General features: G+C 39.1%; 1 protein-coding gene across 3 annotated transcripts in view; it reads right to left on the reverse strand.

The window, feature by feature from the left end:
• BABAM2 (BRISC and BRCA1 A complex member 2) overlaps nt 1–18,443 on the reverse strand; it is a 407,317-nt gene that overhangs the window by 179,731 nt on the left and 209,143 nt on the right. For all 3 annotated transcript variants that reach the window (XM_057743697.1, XM_057743696.1, XM_057743695.1), the window contains one exon: nt 11,582–11,691. In XM_057743697.1, the coding sequence (XP_057599680.1) occupies nt 11,582–11,691 (110 nt within the window). The remainder of the gene's footprint in view (nt 1–11,581; nt 11,692–18,443) is intronic.

Here is an 18,443-nt window from a genome sequence, read left to right on the forward strand (position 1 = left end):
TTTCCTGCTTGTAAATAAATATAAATGAACACTGACTGCATGTAATGATCAGTGCTCAGAGCTTCACTGTTGAGATATACTGTTAAATTGAAAATTACAAACTTCTCATCTTCCCTACAGAAAAACTTCTGCACAAAATCCCTGAGATGTTTAGTGGAAAGGTACCAGGTCTCAGCTTTTACATAAGGACACATTATATCTTATAGTTTTAAGCTAATCATCTTGCTGTAAAGAGAACAGCATTTAAAAGAAACAAGGCACAGAGCTGCTCAGACACAAAATAAATCTAAGACAGAGCTTAAGGGTCAAACAAGTTTAAGAAACATGTACCAGTGAGATTTGTTACCCCAGACTTATATACATCTTCTTTCTAAATGCCTATTGTCTGCCTAAAAAGAAAGCTAGATAAAAACATTAATCTGTCATTAACTTCCGCGGCTGGGGAGGTGGGAGTTCTGCACCAGAATGTTTCCAAAAATATGGTATTTGGGGGCTGATTGATTTTTCTCCCCTAACTAAATTCAGTTCTGGTTCTTTTTTATAATGTTTCAAAGTGCAGGCTGAGCTCTTGATCTTTTGGGAGGCACAGGCAAGACAAAAGGCCAAACTGCTAATGAAAACTTGCTGAACTTACTCTTCAGAATTCCATTCTAAGTCACGAAGAACCCTTCTGGCCCTGCTCCCAGACTAGTAAAACGAATATCTCAAGTCCCTAGAGGCTAACATAGTTCGCTCTACTAAAACCAAATACACAACTTCTCCTGACAGCTGGTTGTCTTAGCATACTCAGGACTATATATTTATCAAAGGAAACAAAAAACAAAAAAACAAAAACCTCCAGGAGCACAGTATTTATTATAGGATTATCTCAGTGACTCAAGCAAACATAAGTAATGCTAAATTAAACCATGTTTACTATGGTGTTCTATTACTTAAATCCTGACATAAAATCACCCTAAGAGATTTGGGGTCTCATTTCTTGAGCCACCAGTTACAGGTTTAAAAAAAGGAGCAAGATTTACTTTTCTTTTAAATCTGTGTTTAGTCAAACAATTTCTCTAATTATTCTAAAAAATCTTCTGAGAATCTAAAATGAAAGTTCGTCTTCTTAAGATGTTGCATTCGGTATTACATTTAAATAAAAATCACAAAATACTGAATTTGCTCATTGCTTTTACAAAGTTATTTTATCTGATTTATCTGAATATCCATAATCTCATTAAATTTCACCCATAATTCTAAGTATGATTTTAATATTTAGTTCTCCCCACGGCCTTTCTCTAGGCCCTTTAGTCGAATTTCAGGTCATCCCGGTCTTTGTGGATTGCAGGCTATCCAATGTTCCAAGTGACCATGTCTGTGGCCACGCACACTGTGGGGTAAAGGCAGGGAAAGAGAGGCTGGAGAGGCCACAACAGGAGTAGACGACAGGTCACACGAGATCAAAAGAATGTGTACCACTTCCAGGATTCAGCTGATAAGCCACTTCTACAAAATAAAGCTCCACCTCTCAGAAACAAGGCCAGGGCTCACTAGGGAAACAAGACTGCTGGCTAGCCACAAAGCACAGAAACAAGAAACAACGATGGATACCACTTGCCTTTGCAGGCACAGCAATCCAACAGGTTCAAAGCTTTCTGCCCTACCAGGGAGTCCAATCGGTGCGGACGGTGGCTGAGCTCACGTGGAGCCTGAGGGTAGGGCCCGCTTGCCAGGAGGTTGGCTGTGGCTCATCAACCCTCAACTGCTGGAAAAAGAAGCCCAGCCTTATGGAGTTTACAGTCCAGGGAAACAACGTGACAATAGAGGTACCAACACAGGAGGGAAGAGTGCAGTCACGCAGGAGAGGCAGGTGGTCGTGGTCAGAAAAGTTCCAAGAGGAGGTGGTGATGGAGAAGATCTAAGAGGACAGACCCTATGGAAGAGGGAAATAAATTCAATGTTCTAGTATAAGAAGCCGTCCAAGCAAAGGTACGACAATGAAAAAATTACAGTGTTTCACAGGAAATCACACACAAAAAAACCAGTTTAGCTGAACAACAGGAAATATAGAGAAGCCAGATCAGGGTAGAGAGGCCAGCTGGGATTAAAGCAGAGCATACTTTGGATGATGAGAGAACTGTGCTTAAGCCAGTTGGTAACAGGGAGGCATAGGTGGTGTAAAGCAAGGAAAGGACGTTATATGACCGGAATTTACTTCAAGAAGATAATGAGAGTTTTGTGCTAAATAAACTAAAATAGAAGGAAAAGTTACAAGGCCATGAGGAGACGTGACAATTGAAGGATTGAACTGACATGACAGGAAGAATGACAAAAACATAAATATTATGGAGAAAGGGAAACTAGTACAAAACAATGAGCCCATTGCCCTTGAGATACAGCACCTGGATATCAAAGACCATGAGAGTGCCATGAACAGAAGGAAGGTTGTGAAGTAGAAACACTCATCTACTGGAGGAATGATGCGTTTGGTTTCAGAGACTTTGAATTTAAGGTGTCAACAGAACACAGAGACAGATATATCCACTAAGTGGCTAGAAAAGCAGATCTGTAAACGGAGAAAAGCAGATCTGTAAACGGAGAAAAGCTGGGATTAGCAATGGGGATTTGGGGGTCATCCACAAAGGGGTAACAGCATGAAAGAGGCCTAGGGGTGGAATCACAGAAACATAATTTAGCATAATTTAATAGGTTGGAAAAGGAAGTAAAGGCAGTGAAGGATGCTAGGAAGGGTCTAATTCCAGGTTTTAGAGGGAAAAAGATGTATTATAAAACTCATGCTAGACTACTCACAATAGCCAAGACATGGGAACAACGTAAATGTCCACTGACAGATGAACAGATAAAGAAGGTGTGGTACATGTATACAATGGAATATTAGTCAGCCATAAAAAAGAATGAAATAATGCCATTTGGAACTACATGGATGGTCTTAGAGATGATCATACTAAGTGAAGCAAATCAGAAAGAGAAAGACAAATACCATATGATATCACTTACATGTGGAATCTAAAATATGACACAAATGAACCTATCTATGAAACAGAGACAGACTCACGGACATAGAGAATACCTGTAGTTGCCAAAGGGGAGGGGGTTGGGAGAGGGATGGAGTGGGAGGCTAGGGTTAGCAGATGCAAGCTATTATATATGGAATGGATGAAAAATAAGGTCCTAATGTACAGCACAGAGGACTATTCAATATCCTGTTATAAATCAAAATGGAAAGGAATATTAAAAAAAGAATGTATATACAAAACAGAATCACTTTGCTGTACAGCAGAAATTAACACATTGTAAATGAACTATATTTCAATTAAAAAAAAACTTATGCTAGGAATATTATCATGAAGATCAGATGGGATGGTAAATCTTAAAGCAATTTGAACACTTAAAAGCACTAAACAAGTACATTTTTGTTGTTATAGTATTACACATTTACTCTCTAGAAAAGCCACATTGCATTGAAAGAGCCACACTTCCCAAAGTTTTCCAAAGTCCCCTCCTCACCAAGTTGATTGCAAATGTGATCTCCTCCTGTTCCCCTGAAGTCTTTCAGTAGTTAATGTCTTTTCTTAGGTGTTTATACAACTCAAGAAGCACACTAACTGAACATCAACCGTAAGTCAAACACTACAGTAGGCACTTTCACACATATCCCCCCTTGGAGTGGACGAAACTGAAGCTTAAGATTTATTCCCCCTTTACGGAAGAGGAGATGAGGCTCAAAAAAGTTGAGTATATTGAGGAAGATTGCCAGCTCACAAGTGGAGGAACAGAGGGCTTCTAATGCCAAGTCTCATCGTGCTTTTTCTACATATGAGTTGGAACTTGCCATATCTGTTCTTATCTCCTTTACTGACTATAAGCAAACTAAGGGCGTAAAAGCCATATCTCATTTTTCTTGATATCCTCTGAAGCCGCTAGCAAAGGGCCTTACACTTGGTCACTTTTCACTGCGTTTTTGTTGCCTGAAAGAATGAATGCGTGGATACTGCAGGCCCACAGGCCTCACTCATCGTGAGCATTTGTGGGTTCGTAAGCTTTCAGTATTTACTTCCAAGGTGGGACTGTAACTCGACAACACAAAGTTCTAAAAACAAATTCTGCACTTGTGAAAGATGCCACCTGGTCCGCCTCAGGGGCTGAAGTCCTCTTTTTATGCGCAGAGTGGGAACAGCACAGGGAGTGGCAAGCTAGTTTTCTTCAAACCACTCCCACAAACTGGCTCAAGCCAAGGAAAGGACCCACACCTTCTGGGGAAGAGAACTGTGCAGCCTCTGCTGCCCACTTAACCTCTGGTGTCACCACCGGAACTGCCAACAGTCTGGGGAGGAGGGGAAGGTAGAGCAGGTTTAGTGCCAGCTCTCATGACGTAACCCTAGGATTTCAGCTTTTCTGCCAGGGAAAAAAGGCAACTGGTTTGGAATCTAGTTTTTTTCCCCCCCACTCACCTATTATTCAACTAAAATTTAATTTGCATAACTGACCACTAGCTTTTTTGGCATACTTTACCACTAACTTTTTTTTTTTAATGAATAGTACTTAGTGTCTAATTCAACTGACTGGTTTTGGTTTCTTGGAAAACAAATGTATGGACCCTAAAGCATGTGTATTTCATAAATGTCCCTTATTGGAGAACACCACAAAGTTCTCAGAAGTGTTTGCTCTGCAAGCCATATATGTACACAGCAGGAGACCAGGAAATAACATGCATCTAAACTCTATAAAGGTGTCCAGTCAGTCATGCTTTCCAGAGCTGCCAGAAACACCAGACAACAATCCTAGGACAGACTTCTGAAGTGAGATTGCATTGCAGAGCTTCATAAATCATAATACACTTGGGAGTTTTCTACCCAATGTCTCTGACAGATGTTCCCTTTTCTGGGACTCTCTAATTTGGGGGCAGTTGGTATCCATGTCCCTAGAAATCTTCAGGGTACAGTAAATTGATCTCTCTTCTTACATGTGATGACAAGACCCCAAAGTAGCCTTCTCCTATTTCTGAGACTAGTTAATGTGAGCATAGTACCTCTGCCTACTGCACAGACAAGCTGGGGCAGAGATGTATCAGCCAGACTAAAATAGGGTATCTCCCAGGCGCAAGATATCTTTCCATGCCCATGGAGAGTCTTTTCTTGACAATTTTTACCTAATGTGGATCAGGCTATGGTCTCCTGGGCCTCTGCCTGTCAAATGCACTGCATGGGCTTGGGAGTTCCTAGAGAGAGCCACAGCAGAAGCCAAAAAGAGTACAAGCCTCAGCTAGGCCAAGCGTCTGGCATTGGCTTTGGGCAGGTCCATGTGGGATGCTTTTCCCATGACTCCTGAAAGAACTCTCCAAGTCTGACTCTATAATCAATGCCTCGATAGTTCAAAGTTGACAGCATTGCATGAAACACAGAAAACAAATGAAAGCTTAACACAATATCAACGGTAGTACCAACCTCTCTTCACTCAGTTCCTAAAATCTATCCTATGACCTTGGCCTTAATGAAATGACATTATTTCTTTTCTATGCTCTGAACTCTGCAAGAGTTAACCAAAGATATTCATAACTTTAGCAACTATGTAAGCCCTTAGAAGGTCATACCACAATTTGACCACTTTCCATTTTAACCTTTCTCTAAAACCTCATTTTTACAACTTCTACTGAAGGACACGAGAACTTCTGGTCATTTTCTTTGGTATTACAAATGCAGTTCTATGAAGTGAACTTGTATTAACCAGGAAAATTGTACAAACTCTCAGGGCAGCATTTTCACATTTACTTGTGAGAATTACTTACTGATCTAGAACACTGCCAATTATTTACTATTATTTGCTACTATTTAGTGTGTATTGCATTTATAAAAGCATTAAAGGAAGGAAAAGACTTTTTCCTTGCCCTTGAGTTGCTTGCAATATAGTTAAAAGATGAAAAAAAAAAAAGCACACCACTTACTAAAATCTACAGTGGGCAGAGTATAAGAGTGATATAAATTGTTATAAGAACTCAGGGTAAGGCTAGACTAATTGTGCCCAGGGAAAATGGGTGGTAGACAGCATCTGACTAAGGCCTTAGAAAATGTGTAACATTTCAACACAAAGAGGGCATTGGAGAAGGGCATTTTACATGAAGGTAACAGCTTTAGCAAAGGCACAAAGGCAAGACAGTACACGTGAATTAAGAAAACTTCAAGGGATGGGGTCCGGCTGAAGGACAGGCTACAGGAGGGGAAATGACAGGAAACTGATCTGAAAAAGTAAGCTGTGGCCAGTTCTTAACATAAGAAGAGGGGGATTGTAGAAAGATAAATTTTAGAAATAGGAAATCACTTTTAAAATACACCCTTCACTAATAATTTTTCCCCTCATATCTTTGACTTTTAGGTAAGAAATATTTTATTAGCAAGTTTGCTTGCAAACTAGGGGCAGTCACTTCAAAGAAAAATAATGTGGATGCTGGCAACATTGCTTTTCTGAGCTGGCAAATTCTTGGCTGAAGCTTAACTGATATATTCTTATTACTCACATCTTGTGATTGTTTTATTGATTAACTCCCTTTTCTTATCACCAAAAGACCTTCGTAACTCCTTACGTATGTACTGAGTGGCTGCTCCAGAACCAGTATTTGCTCACTTGTTTACTCGTCCTCTCCTTTTCTGCCCCAACTTGTCCTACTAGCCATTCACCCACTCACTCAGTCACTCATCCTTCTCCTGTAAACTAGATCAATAATAATAACACTCAGCGCTACTACTTGCTATAGTGCCAGGTACTGCAATTAATGCTTTATGAACAGTATTTAATATAATCCTCAAAACAACACTATGAAATAGGAATTATTACCCCTATTTTACGGATGAGAAAAACAAGTTCAAAGATGTTAAGTAAACGAAAGAGCAGAAAGAGCAATTAAGGAAACTCTCCCATTCACCACTGCAGCAAGAAGAATAAAATACCTAGGAATAAACCTGCATAAGGAGGCAAAAGACCTATATGCAGAAAACTATAAGACATTGATGAAAGAAATCAAAGATGATACAAACAGATGGAGAGACATACCATGTTCTTGGATTGGAAGAGTCAACATTGTGAAGATGACTGTACTACCCAAAGCAATTTACAGATTCAGTGCAATCCCTATCAAATTACCAGTGGCATTTTTCACAGAACTAGAACAAGAAATCTTATGATTTGTATGGAAACGCAAAAGACCCCGAATAGCAAAAGCAATCTTGAGAAGGAAAGATGGAATTGGTGGAATCGGGCTTCCTGACTTCAAACTATACTACAAGGCTACAGTGATCAAGACAGTATGTTACTGGCACAAACATAGAAAGGTAGATCAATGGAACAGAATAGAGGACTCAGAGGTAAACCCAAGCACATAGGGGGACCTTATCTTTGACAAAGGAGGCAAGAATATACAATGGAAAAAAGACAGCCTCTCCAATAAGTGGTGCTGGGAAAACTGCACAGCAATATATAAAAGAATGAAATTAGAACACTTCTGAACACCATACACAAAAATAAACTCCAAATGGATTAAAGACCTACATGTAAGGCCAGACACTATAAAACTTTTAGAGGAAAACATAGGCAGAACACTCTATGACATACAACAAAGCAAGATCCTTTTTGACCCACCTCCTAGAATCATGGAAATAAAATCAAGAATAAACAAATGGGACCTCATGAAACTTAAAAGCTTTTGCACAGCAAGAGAAACCACAAACAAGACTAAAAGGCAACCCTCAGAATGGGAAAAAATAATTGCCTATGAAACAACGGACAAAGGATTAACTTCCAAAATATACAAGCAGCTCATGCAGCTTAATACCAAAAAAGCAAATAACCCAATCCACAAATGGGCAGAAGACCTAAATAGACATTTCTCCAAAGAAGACATACAGATGGCCAATAAACACATGAAAAGATGCTCAACATCACTAATCATCAGAGAAATGCAAGTCAAAGCCACAATGAGGTATCACCTCACACCAGTCAGAATGGCCATCATCACAAAATCTGGAAACAATAAATGTTGGAAAGGGTGTGGAGAAAAGGGAACTCTCCTGCACTGTTGGTGGAAATATAAGTTGGTACAGCCACTATGGAAAACAGTTTGGAGGTTCCTTAAAAAACTACAAATAGAACTACCATATGATCCAGTAATCCCACTACTGGGCATATACCCAAAGAAAACCATAATCCCAAAAGAAACTTGTACCATAATATTTATTGCAGCACTATTTACAATAGCCAGGACATGGAAGCAACCTAAATGCCCATCAACAAATGAATGGATAAAGAAGATGTGGCATATATATACAATGGAATATTACTCAGCTATAAAAAGGGATGAGATGGAGCTATATGCAATGAGGTGGATAGAACTACAGTCTGTCATACAGAGTGAAGTAAGTCAGAAAGAGAAAGACAAATATTGTATGCTAACTCACACATATGAAATCTAAAAATGGTACTGATGAACTCAGTGACAAGAACAAGGACGCAGATACAGAGAATGGACTGGAGAACTCGAGGTTTGGGAGGGGGCAGGGGGCGAAGGGGAAGCTGAGACAAAGCGAGAGAGTAGCACAGACATATATATACTACCAACTGTAAAACAGATAGTCAGTGGGAAGTTGTATAACAAAGGGAGTCCAACTTGAGGATGGAAGATGCCTTAGAGGACTGGGGCGGGGAGGGTGGGGGGGACCCGAGGGGGTCGGGGAGTCAAGGAAGGGAGGGAATATGGGGATATGTGTATAAAAACAGATGATTGAACTTGCTGTACCCCCAAAAAAATAAAAAATAAAAAAAAAAGTTGACTGAACTTGGTGTACCCCCCAAAAAATAATAAATAAATAAATAAAATTAAAAAAAAAAAAAGACTAGAAGGCAACCCTCAGAATGGGAAAAAATAGTTGCCTATGAAACAACGGACAAAGGATTAACCTCCAAAATATACAAGCAGCTCATGCAGCTTAATACCAAAAAAGCAAATAACCCAATCCACAAATGGGCAGAAGACCTAAATAGACATTTCTCCAAAGAAGACATACAGATGGCCAACAAACACATGAAAAGATGCTCAACATCACTAATCATCAGAGAAATGCAAGTCAAAGCCACAATGAGGTATCACCTCACACCGATCAGAATGGCCATCATCAAAACATCTAGAAACAATAAATGTTGGAAAGGGTGTGGAGAAAAGGGAACTCTCCTGCACTGTTGGTGGAAATATAAGTTGGTACAGCCACTATGGAAAACAGTTTGGAGGTTCCTTAAAAAACTACAAATAGAACTACCATATGATCCAGTAATCCCACTCCTGGGCATATACCCAGAGAAAACCATAATCCAAAAAGAAACATGTACCATAATGTTCATTGCAGCACTGTTTACAGTAGCTAGGACATGGAAGCAAACCTAAATGCCCATCAACAGATGAATGGATAAACAAGATGTGGCAGATATATACAATGGAATATTACTCAGCCATAAAAAGGAATGAAATGGAGCTATATGTAATGAGGTGGATAGACCTGGAGTCTGTCATACAGAGTGAAGTAAGGCAGAAAGAGAAAAACAAATATTCTATGCTAACTCATATATATGGAATCTGAGAAAAAAATGGTACTGATAAACCCAGTCACAAGACAAGAATAAGGATGCAGATGCAGAGAATGGACTGGAGGACACGAGGTTGGGGGGGTGTGGGCGAAGCGGAAGCTGAGACGAAGTGAGAGAGTAACACAGACATACATACACTACCAACTGTAAAATAGATAGCTAGTGGGAAGTTGCTATACAACAAAGGGAGATCAACTCGATGATGGGTGATGCTTTAGAGGGCCAGGACGGGGAGGGTGAGGCGGAGTCACGGGAGGGAGGGAATATGGGGATATGTGTATAAATACAGCTGATTGACTTTGGTGTACCTCAAAAACTGGTACAAGAGGGTAAAGCAATTATATTCCAATAAAGAGCTTATTAAAAAAAAGAAAAAAGAAGAAAAAAAAAAACCAAAAAACAAAAAACATAGGTTTAGGGACTTCTCTGGTGGTGCAGTGGTTAAGAATCTGCCTGCCAGTGCAGGGGAAATGGGTTTGATCCCTGGGCCGAGAAGATCCCACATGCTGTGGAGCAACTAAGCCCCTGTGCCACAACTACTGAGCCTGTGCTCTAGAGCCCAAGGGCCACAACTACTGAGCACATGTACTGCAACTACTGAAGCCTGCATGCCTAGAGGCCGTGCTCTGCAGCAAGAGAAGCTATCGCAATGAGAAATCACAGCAGAACGAAGAGTAGCCCCTACTTGCTGCAACTACAGAAAGCCTGCGGTCAGCAACGAAGACCCAATGCAGTCAAATAAATAAATAAATCTTTAAAAAAAAAAAAAGATGTTAAGTATTTTGTCAGCTGGCAGAACCCAGGTTTAAACCAGATGTGCTTGAGCCCAGAACCCTTGTCTGCTGCCATTTCACTGTACCGCCCCCGACACCCTTTGGCCTTTTACTGCTGTGTGTCAGTATTTTCAGTTAAAAATTAAAACATTCGTTGAGCACCTGCTACTATAAGCTCTTGTTCTAGGTGCTGGCAGAGGTAAATAAATCTAGGAGAGAACGCCTGCGGGTTAGTGATGCTCCTAATCTTCCATATGTGAGTACAAACAGCCACGTCTTTATCAGTGTGTAAGATGCTATGCCCATGATTCACGACTTAGAGCAATCAAGGACAGAGGGGGTGAAAATAGTTTAGTGTATGAATGTGGATGGTGACCACATCGCAGACAGAAATCAGCCAACCCTGACTAAATGACTTAAAGAGAATTTTAATAATACATTTCAATCAGTCGGTAAAAACTCTCGCTGCTGATGAAAAATCTGTCCTGTCAGAAGTTCCCAACCAAATCTGCTTACAATCCATTTTCGATGAACCTCAACTTCCTTTGAAGTAAAATAAGCTAGTAAAGCACTTTAGCCAACAATAAGCACATTGTGAGGCTAGTCCTTATAAGATTCATCACTAATGAGTAAAGTTATTGAGTTAAAACACAAATGTGATATTAAACTACTTGTACCATGCAGCCTGAATTTGTGTAGTTATACAGAACTATTTCAATACAGAAAAATAATTCAAACATCTTTTTAAGCTATCTGCTTTTTCTATTCCCTTCACTAACTTCTGAATAAGTGAATACTGTCAGGATACTGGCTACATTTTTGCAAACAACTTAGAAGAGTTACGAATACACAAGAAATTGGGTAGGATGTCGTTCAGCAGTCCTCTTTAGGGTAACCATCCACACTCAGGAGCATCTGGAAGGAGTCACAATCGTGGACCCAGTCTGCCAAGCACAGTAATCACATCACAAACTGCACAACTAAGTCTCCTTCAAAGATCACAGTGGCAAATACTAACCGTGTTTACTCTGCAATCTAAACTCCAAATATAATTCACTTTTAAGATAAGTCAGTAAAGAGAAATCATTTTAAGAGTTTAAGAGTGGCCAAAGAAGTAGCAAGTATGTTGATTAACAAGGAGATGCAACAGGCTATATAAAATAAATGACACTGATACTTACTGTTCAATGCGGGGTGACAAGTACAGCTTAGGATACACCTGAGTGGCTTCAGTGTCCTCAAAACTGACAGAAAGGAGGGCCACATCTTCTCCGGGGTCTTCATTCACATCCTTAAACAGTTAGTGAAAAACACAATGGCATCAGTTCCTGCTCCTGTAACATCTTTCTGGGGACCAGTTTACAGTCCACTAGCAATGAGGTCAGGGGTGTGAGTTACCGGAATTTGAATTTCGAGACCCCACACATCCTTGGCCACCAACCTAGTCACTCTTTTAGAGTGATACCTTTCAAACTTTCTGACCAAAGTTCGCCACAGTGAGAAAAAGACCCCCACCAATTTTACTTGTTCTCACATTCGAAGAAGGGAAAAGTGAATGTGGTGATAACAAAGAATCAGACCAAAACACAGTTAACAAATTACAGTAAACATGTTGCCAGCAAGGTAACATAATGGCTTATAATGTATATAATGCATACAAATGGCTTAAAACTTACTTTCCCTGGAAGAAGATGCATTATAAACATGATTTATATCATTAGACAACAACAAAATCTTAAAATACCCATTAACGTAATATCTACCTTGATAATATGTTCTAAGTTATTTAAATAGCAAACATTACCAAGAAACATACCACTATGAAGTGTGCCACTGTACATGCAAATGGCAGGGTGTGATGTACCTATCTGCTTTAGCAAAACAATTATGGATGCTTCACATGTGAACCACAAGGTATACGTATCTTAAAGTTTAGTTATGAGAATATTATAAAACAAAAACACTGTCGATACAAATGTGTATCAAGAAGCATTGAGAGGTTAATCAAAAAACCCACAATAAACTAAACTGATAATGACAAAGCTAAACTTACTGTAATTAATAATTAAAAAGCAAGAATAGCAACAATTGAATGTCATAACCAACTGAAGCCAACACTGATGATACACTGAATTGTTCTGAATTAAAGCTGTGGGACTTACAACTACGTGCATGTGCTTCATGATTACTGCCAAGCGCTGAGTTTTTGCCAAACTTCTGAAGAAAATACAGAATTAGAATAAATTCTTGTAGCGTGTTGATTTCAATTTGTGAATAGCAAATTTTAATAACCCTTAATAATTTATTTCTGGTTGGTAGTGGCTCCAAGTCAAATATAAGTTTTTTAAAAACTTAACAGAATTGCACATCTTTCGCCACAAAGGACTGGTAAGAACGGACCCACATTTCTGAATCAGATCACAGGTCCTCAGGAGGGCTCAGCAGCCATCCTAGGAGAGTCCCAACCCGGATTTTAAGAGTCACTGCCCGTGAGCGATGGGAATCTCAGATATGATGTCCTTCCTTTGGTCTAAAACTAACCTCAACCCTGTTTCTCCTGCATCCCAGGAAGCTGGACATCACACTCACCTGCTCACCTCTCGCATCTTCAGTCTCCTTGCCCTGCCTTCTGTTGTGTCTATAGGATGCATAAGTGTGGCGAGTATACATGGGGACAAGGACTGGAAGTCTCTCCCATCTTAAAATATAAAAATTTTAGAAAGACAGAAAAGAACCATGCTGGTCTCCACCTAGTTCCCTGGATTCTCTCTCACATCTCTCCTCCCCTGCAGAGACTGCTTAAAGAGTGGTCCACCTTCCCCGTCTCACTGCCTCCCCTCCCTGTAGCCTCCCCTTAGCCCACTGTAATAGCCTTCTGACCCTACCTCTTACCACAGGCAGCCACTAAACACAGCAAATACCCCTTGGTCCTTAACACACTTGATCTCTAAACAGTATTTGACGTGGAAATCTCTCTCCTCTAGAAATTCTTTCTTGCTTCTAAGAATCTATGTGCCCCTGGTCTTCTGTCTCTTTGGCCACTTCCCCTCCCTTTTCATTCTCTCTTTTTTAACTTCTCAAATGTTTTTTTGTTTTACATTACAAAATTTAGGCTTGTTGTAACAACTCAAACGATACAGAAGTTTTTAAAAGAAGAAGCATTTCCACCCTCACTTTTCAAGGTAACCAATAGTAACTGTGTATATGGCCTTACAGCTTTTTCTACAATCATAAAAACATACACACACTTGCATATAAATAACTCTTTAACCTTGTGTTTTGTTTTCCCTAATGGAGTCATATTATACACAGGACTCCAGAAACTGCTTTCTAAATAGCCACACAGTATTCCACAGCATGGATTTATTTTTTTATTTAACCATTCCCCTAGCAACAGACATTCAGGTTGTTTGTAGTTCTTAGCCACTTGATAGTGCTATAAAAAAGACCCTTTACTAGTGAGACTCATATTTCTTAGGAGATAACTAAAACTCAGCCTGTTGGGTCAAAGGTTATAAACATTTTACATTTTTATAGAGTTTAACATTGTTTTTCTAAAAATTTTGCAGTAATTCACATTTGGACCCATGAATTTATATCAGTATGAGAGAAAGCCTCTTTCCGTTCATCCTGAATAACTGGATAACATTGGCTGCTGTTACTCTTTAATTTAACGTTGGTAATCTGATAGCTGCAAAATGGTATCTCAATCCCCAGTCAATGAATGAAGGTGGGCAATTTCTTTCGCTTGTTTACTGGTCATTTACATTTCTCCTATACATTTTCCCATCAAATCCTTTGCCCATTTTGCTTAAAGGTTCTTGGACTTTTTGTTGTTGTTGCTGTTTATTAGATTTACTAACCACTGTCTATCATATGTACGATGCATATTTTCTCTTTTTGACTTCTGACTTTGTCTGGGGGCTCTTCTGACATCAGAAGAAAATTTAGATTTCTACCAAGTTAAATCTGGTTAATAACTCAGAGTCTGTTTAACCATCTTCCTGGTTTCCTAGTTTTTCGTATAACATTGTGACAATTTATTTTTACATGTAGATTTATAATACATGTATATATAGAATATATTTTTAGGTGGTATGACAGAGGAAGTATGTACAAGGAGGATCTTAGCACAGTGCCTGGAACACAGAAACCACTCAATGTTTGCTGAATGGATAAATCACTAAACAATTTAATGTTAATTCCTAACCTTTCTTCTCCACACCTAGTGATTTTCAGGAACCTGCTTTACAAAAGTTGCTGTCACCAGTGATGTCTGGAAACTAAGTACTGGCTCCTTGTTCCTGTCCTTGCCCCCTCTCCCCCCATACACTAAGGTCCCTAGAACTAGTGGTTTTAAAAGGAAAGCCAAGATTGGGAGTCTGAGTGTATCACTTTTTGCTCTTTTACAGATGATAAAGTATCCAACCTTGAATATTCCTTTTTATAAAGTAACGACGGAAAATTTTTAAAATACTTACAATCTCAACAAATAGAAACTATGTAATTATATGACTCTAAAACTCATAAAATATCTAAAATAAGGTTGAAGCTGAGCTTCAAAAAACTCACATTCAGAGGGACAAATTCATTTTATAATCTAAGTGTAGAAGTAGTCCCCTTTTGAGTTAGGCTGGTCACCTTAAGAAAGACAATAAAACAAGAACCTTTTTCCAATGACTAAGTTGCCTTGCTAAATTAAAGGTCAAGGCTCTGACTACCTCTGTTAAAAAAAAAAAAAAAAAAACAAAACTGGGGCCACTAAAAATGCTTTTAATTAACAGCTTCATTCCATATGCCTATGGATCATTTATAATTATTTCCCTTTCCTGCTTTTTAACTTCTCATTTCACTAATATTGGAGCAAAGAACAGAAATGCTCAGAGACAGTCCTCCAAGCAACTGGAATGACCCTGGTTTACATAATCAACATTTATTATCTGGCATCCTGCAAAAAGTACATGAAACATTAGTTTGAATATGAAAATAGTTGTTTCCAGGAGTTCCTTTTAAGAACTACTTTAATATGCTTTATTCCCCTTGGTGTGGCACACGCGTTCTCCCCGAGTTGGTATTTGATTCCTAATGGATACATAAGTTTGAGAGCTTAAATAAGACCAAAGAGTTCCAAAAATACAAATCCACACAGCGCTGTTTCCAGTTTCTGCAACTCTAACAGGCTTGTACATGTGTTCCTTCCCATCTGGGAAATTATAAAAGAAGCTCTTGTACCATGGTTCTTAGAAGCTAACATTACAGATGATTATTGTAACCACTAATGGCAGCATTTGGAAAACAGGGGGTGGTTACAGTGTAGTAGGGGACATTTAAAAACGTACAAGTATACATTTTCAGGGTTTTCTATCTGCGCCATTTGAAATCGCAGCAGGCTAAAATGCGGCGAGATGCCAAATCTGCTAAAGCTGAAAACAAAAATACTGCCTCGTACCTTTATGAAGGCATGTCGGGCACTGATATACATATGGCGAGGCAATAAGGGCCGTCATATTTTGCTGAGAATTAACAATGGATGTGGCTCGGCACTTGGTTATAGCAGAAAGGGGTTCCTACGGCTTGCAGTGAATAGTCACTAGATGGTGACTTCCTTGCAGGCTGGGAGTCTTTCCTGTTCATTTTCGTATCCCCAGTGTCTGCAACATAGTAAATATATAACAAATTGGTTGAGAAGAGCTGAATTAATGCAGGGATGACTGTAAGAATGAGTAAATGATGGTGTTAAACAGAAAATGCTTTCTGTTAGAAAGTCTCAATACTTATCTCTTTAGTTCCTTAAATCTATGAATACTTAAGATTTTATCAAAGAAAACTCAAATCTGAACCACATATAAGTGAAGGATATACCTACTAATAAAAGTTAACATTCTGCTTACGTCATAATGGCTTATTTACACGCCTATTCTCAATTGGGGCCTATTGCAAATATCAAAAGGGTGTAGAAAAGACAACAATTAGCCTTGGAAATGAAAGTAAACACAAGTACAATTTATCCTTATGCTGCACTTTTTTGATATGCTAATTTTCCAAGTGAGGAAAGCAGCCATTAAACAAGCCCCTATATGTCGAGTGTCAATACAGCAACAAACTATCAATTAACTAATTGCTGACAGACGTTAGCTGGACAATATACATTGCAAACCACATGTCACATAGGAAGACTGTAAAAAAGCCACTGTATTTCTCGATTCAAAAAGGCTTACAACAAAGCTGTAATAACCATTATTAGCAAAACCAGTTTGTGGACATAAAGATTATAAAGAAAGAAGCTATCATACTGTCTGTCAAAAACAGAGGAAGAACCATTCTGAGTTACACTTAAAATGATATTAAACAAGACCCAGGATTAATCACGATTCCTAGGGTGACTAAAAACTAGGTCTGAGTAAGCACTTCATTATACAAAAGCTATGCGTTTTTGAAAAGACGTAAGCAAATTAAAAATTTCCAAAACAGAACCTTATTTTAAAATATACTAAGTGAGGTTTGTACTTTAGAGGCCCCAGTATTTTGATATTACAGATTCGTCATCAAATTACATAAATTTAGATTACTCGAAGTCAAGTTTTTTTAAGTAAGAGAATAAGACTCTCATGATGCTACCGTTCATTTAACAAGCATTTAACAAAGTAAGGAAAATATATAGTGTGCTACAAATATTATGGAGAAAAATTAAAGCCGGGGAAGGCAGCAGGCAGTGAGGAGGGATGAAGTTTGAAGAGAGTGGCCAAAGACGGCTTATGAAGACTCAGCAGGGACCTCTCATTATTTGATCAGGAGATTTAGGATAAAAAGTCCTCCTGACTCATTGTGTTGTATATCAGCATAAGCAGCCCCAGTTAAAATCTGAATCTGGATTCTACCAGCATTAAGACATGACAATGAATATGCCAGGGAATGGAATTAACTCTAAGTGGAGGAAACATGGAAGAACAAGGAAAGTGATGTATGCAAGAGAAGACCTTGGTCTCACGGCTAAGGGGTCTCTGTCCAATAATGACACTGGTCATTTTGGAAACCAGGTCATTTCCGCTTCATCAAAGCGCTGGGAAAATATACAAGTGCCAGGAAAGGCAATATAGTCAGGAGGCAAAACGGATCCAAGAGTAAGGAAGTTTAGCCAAACAGATGAGGAAGAGGAATTGGTGGGTGCCATGTCGGCCCTCTGGCCTGCTGGTGTGGCCCTGGCCCTGGGCTCTGCCTTTCCACGCAGCAGGGGTTGTAGCACTGGGGTTGGGGTTCTGAAGTCCCAGTTACAGCTTATCTCATCGCATACTAAGTTCTTGGCTAAAAATTACTTTGAAACATATTGATGTATCTTGTGAAGGTAGCATTTAAAAGAGTTACTTCTGATTTGGTTTCTCCAAATGGAAATGGGAGTAAAAAGATCCTCTCTGCTTGGTACCAACTGGGCCACTCCCCATATATTTTACCAGATCTTGACTAACACTTTTGCACTTGCCATTCCCCTTGTGAAAAAGCCTTTCTCTTGAGGGGGTTGGGAAGGGCAGAATAGGTGATGGGGATTGAGAGGTACAAAGCTCCAGTTATAAAATAAATAAGCCACAGGGATGTAATATACAGAATAAGGAATGTGGTCAATAATATTGTAATAACAGTATGGGGACACCAGACTTATTATGGTGATCATTTCATAATGTATACAGATGTCAAATCACTATGTAGTACACCTGGAGCTAACATAATATTGCACGTCCACTATATTTCGATTAAAAAATAAAATCCAATTTTAAAATGTTCTTTCTCTCATTTCCTCAATTGGTGTGCTTTCATTTCTTTACCTCTGATTGTAAATTCACTTGCTCCATTAAGATTTCTTTCAACTGCAGTGTGATCTATGTCTACCCCTGGTAGTTTTTACATGTTGCCTCACGAATTTCCCATGCTCTTTAAGCATTGTATATTTTACATTCCAAACAGACTGCGAATTTCTTGAGGGCAGAGTAGAGATCTCCTACTTCCTATTATGCCTAAAACAACAGCTGACGTTCATTCAGTCTTTACTCA

The sequence above is a fragment of the Hippopotamus amphibius genome, chromosome 7 (assembly GCF_030028045.1).
Source record: "Hippopotamus amphibius kiboko isolate mHipAmp2 chromosome 7, mHipAmp2.hap2, whole genome shotgun sequence".
Taxonomy (NCBI): domain Eukaryota; kingdom Metazoa; phylum Chordata; class Mammalia; order Artiodactyla; family Hippopotamidae; genus Hippopotamus; species Hippopotamus amphibius.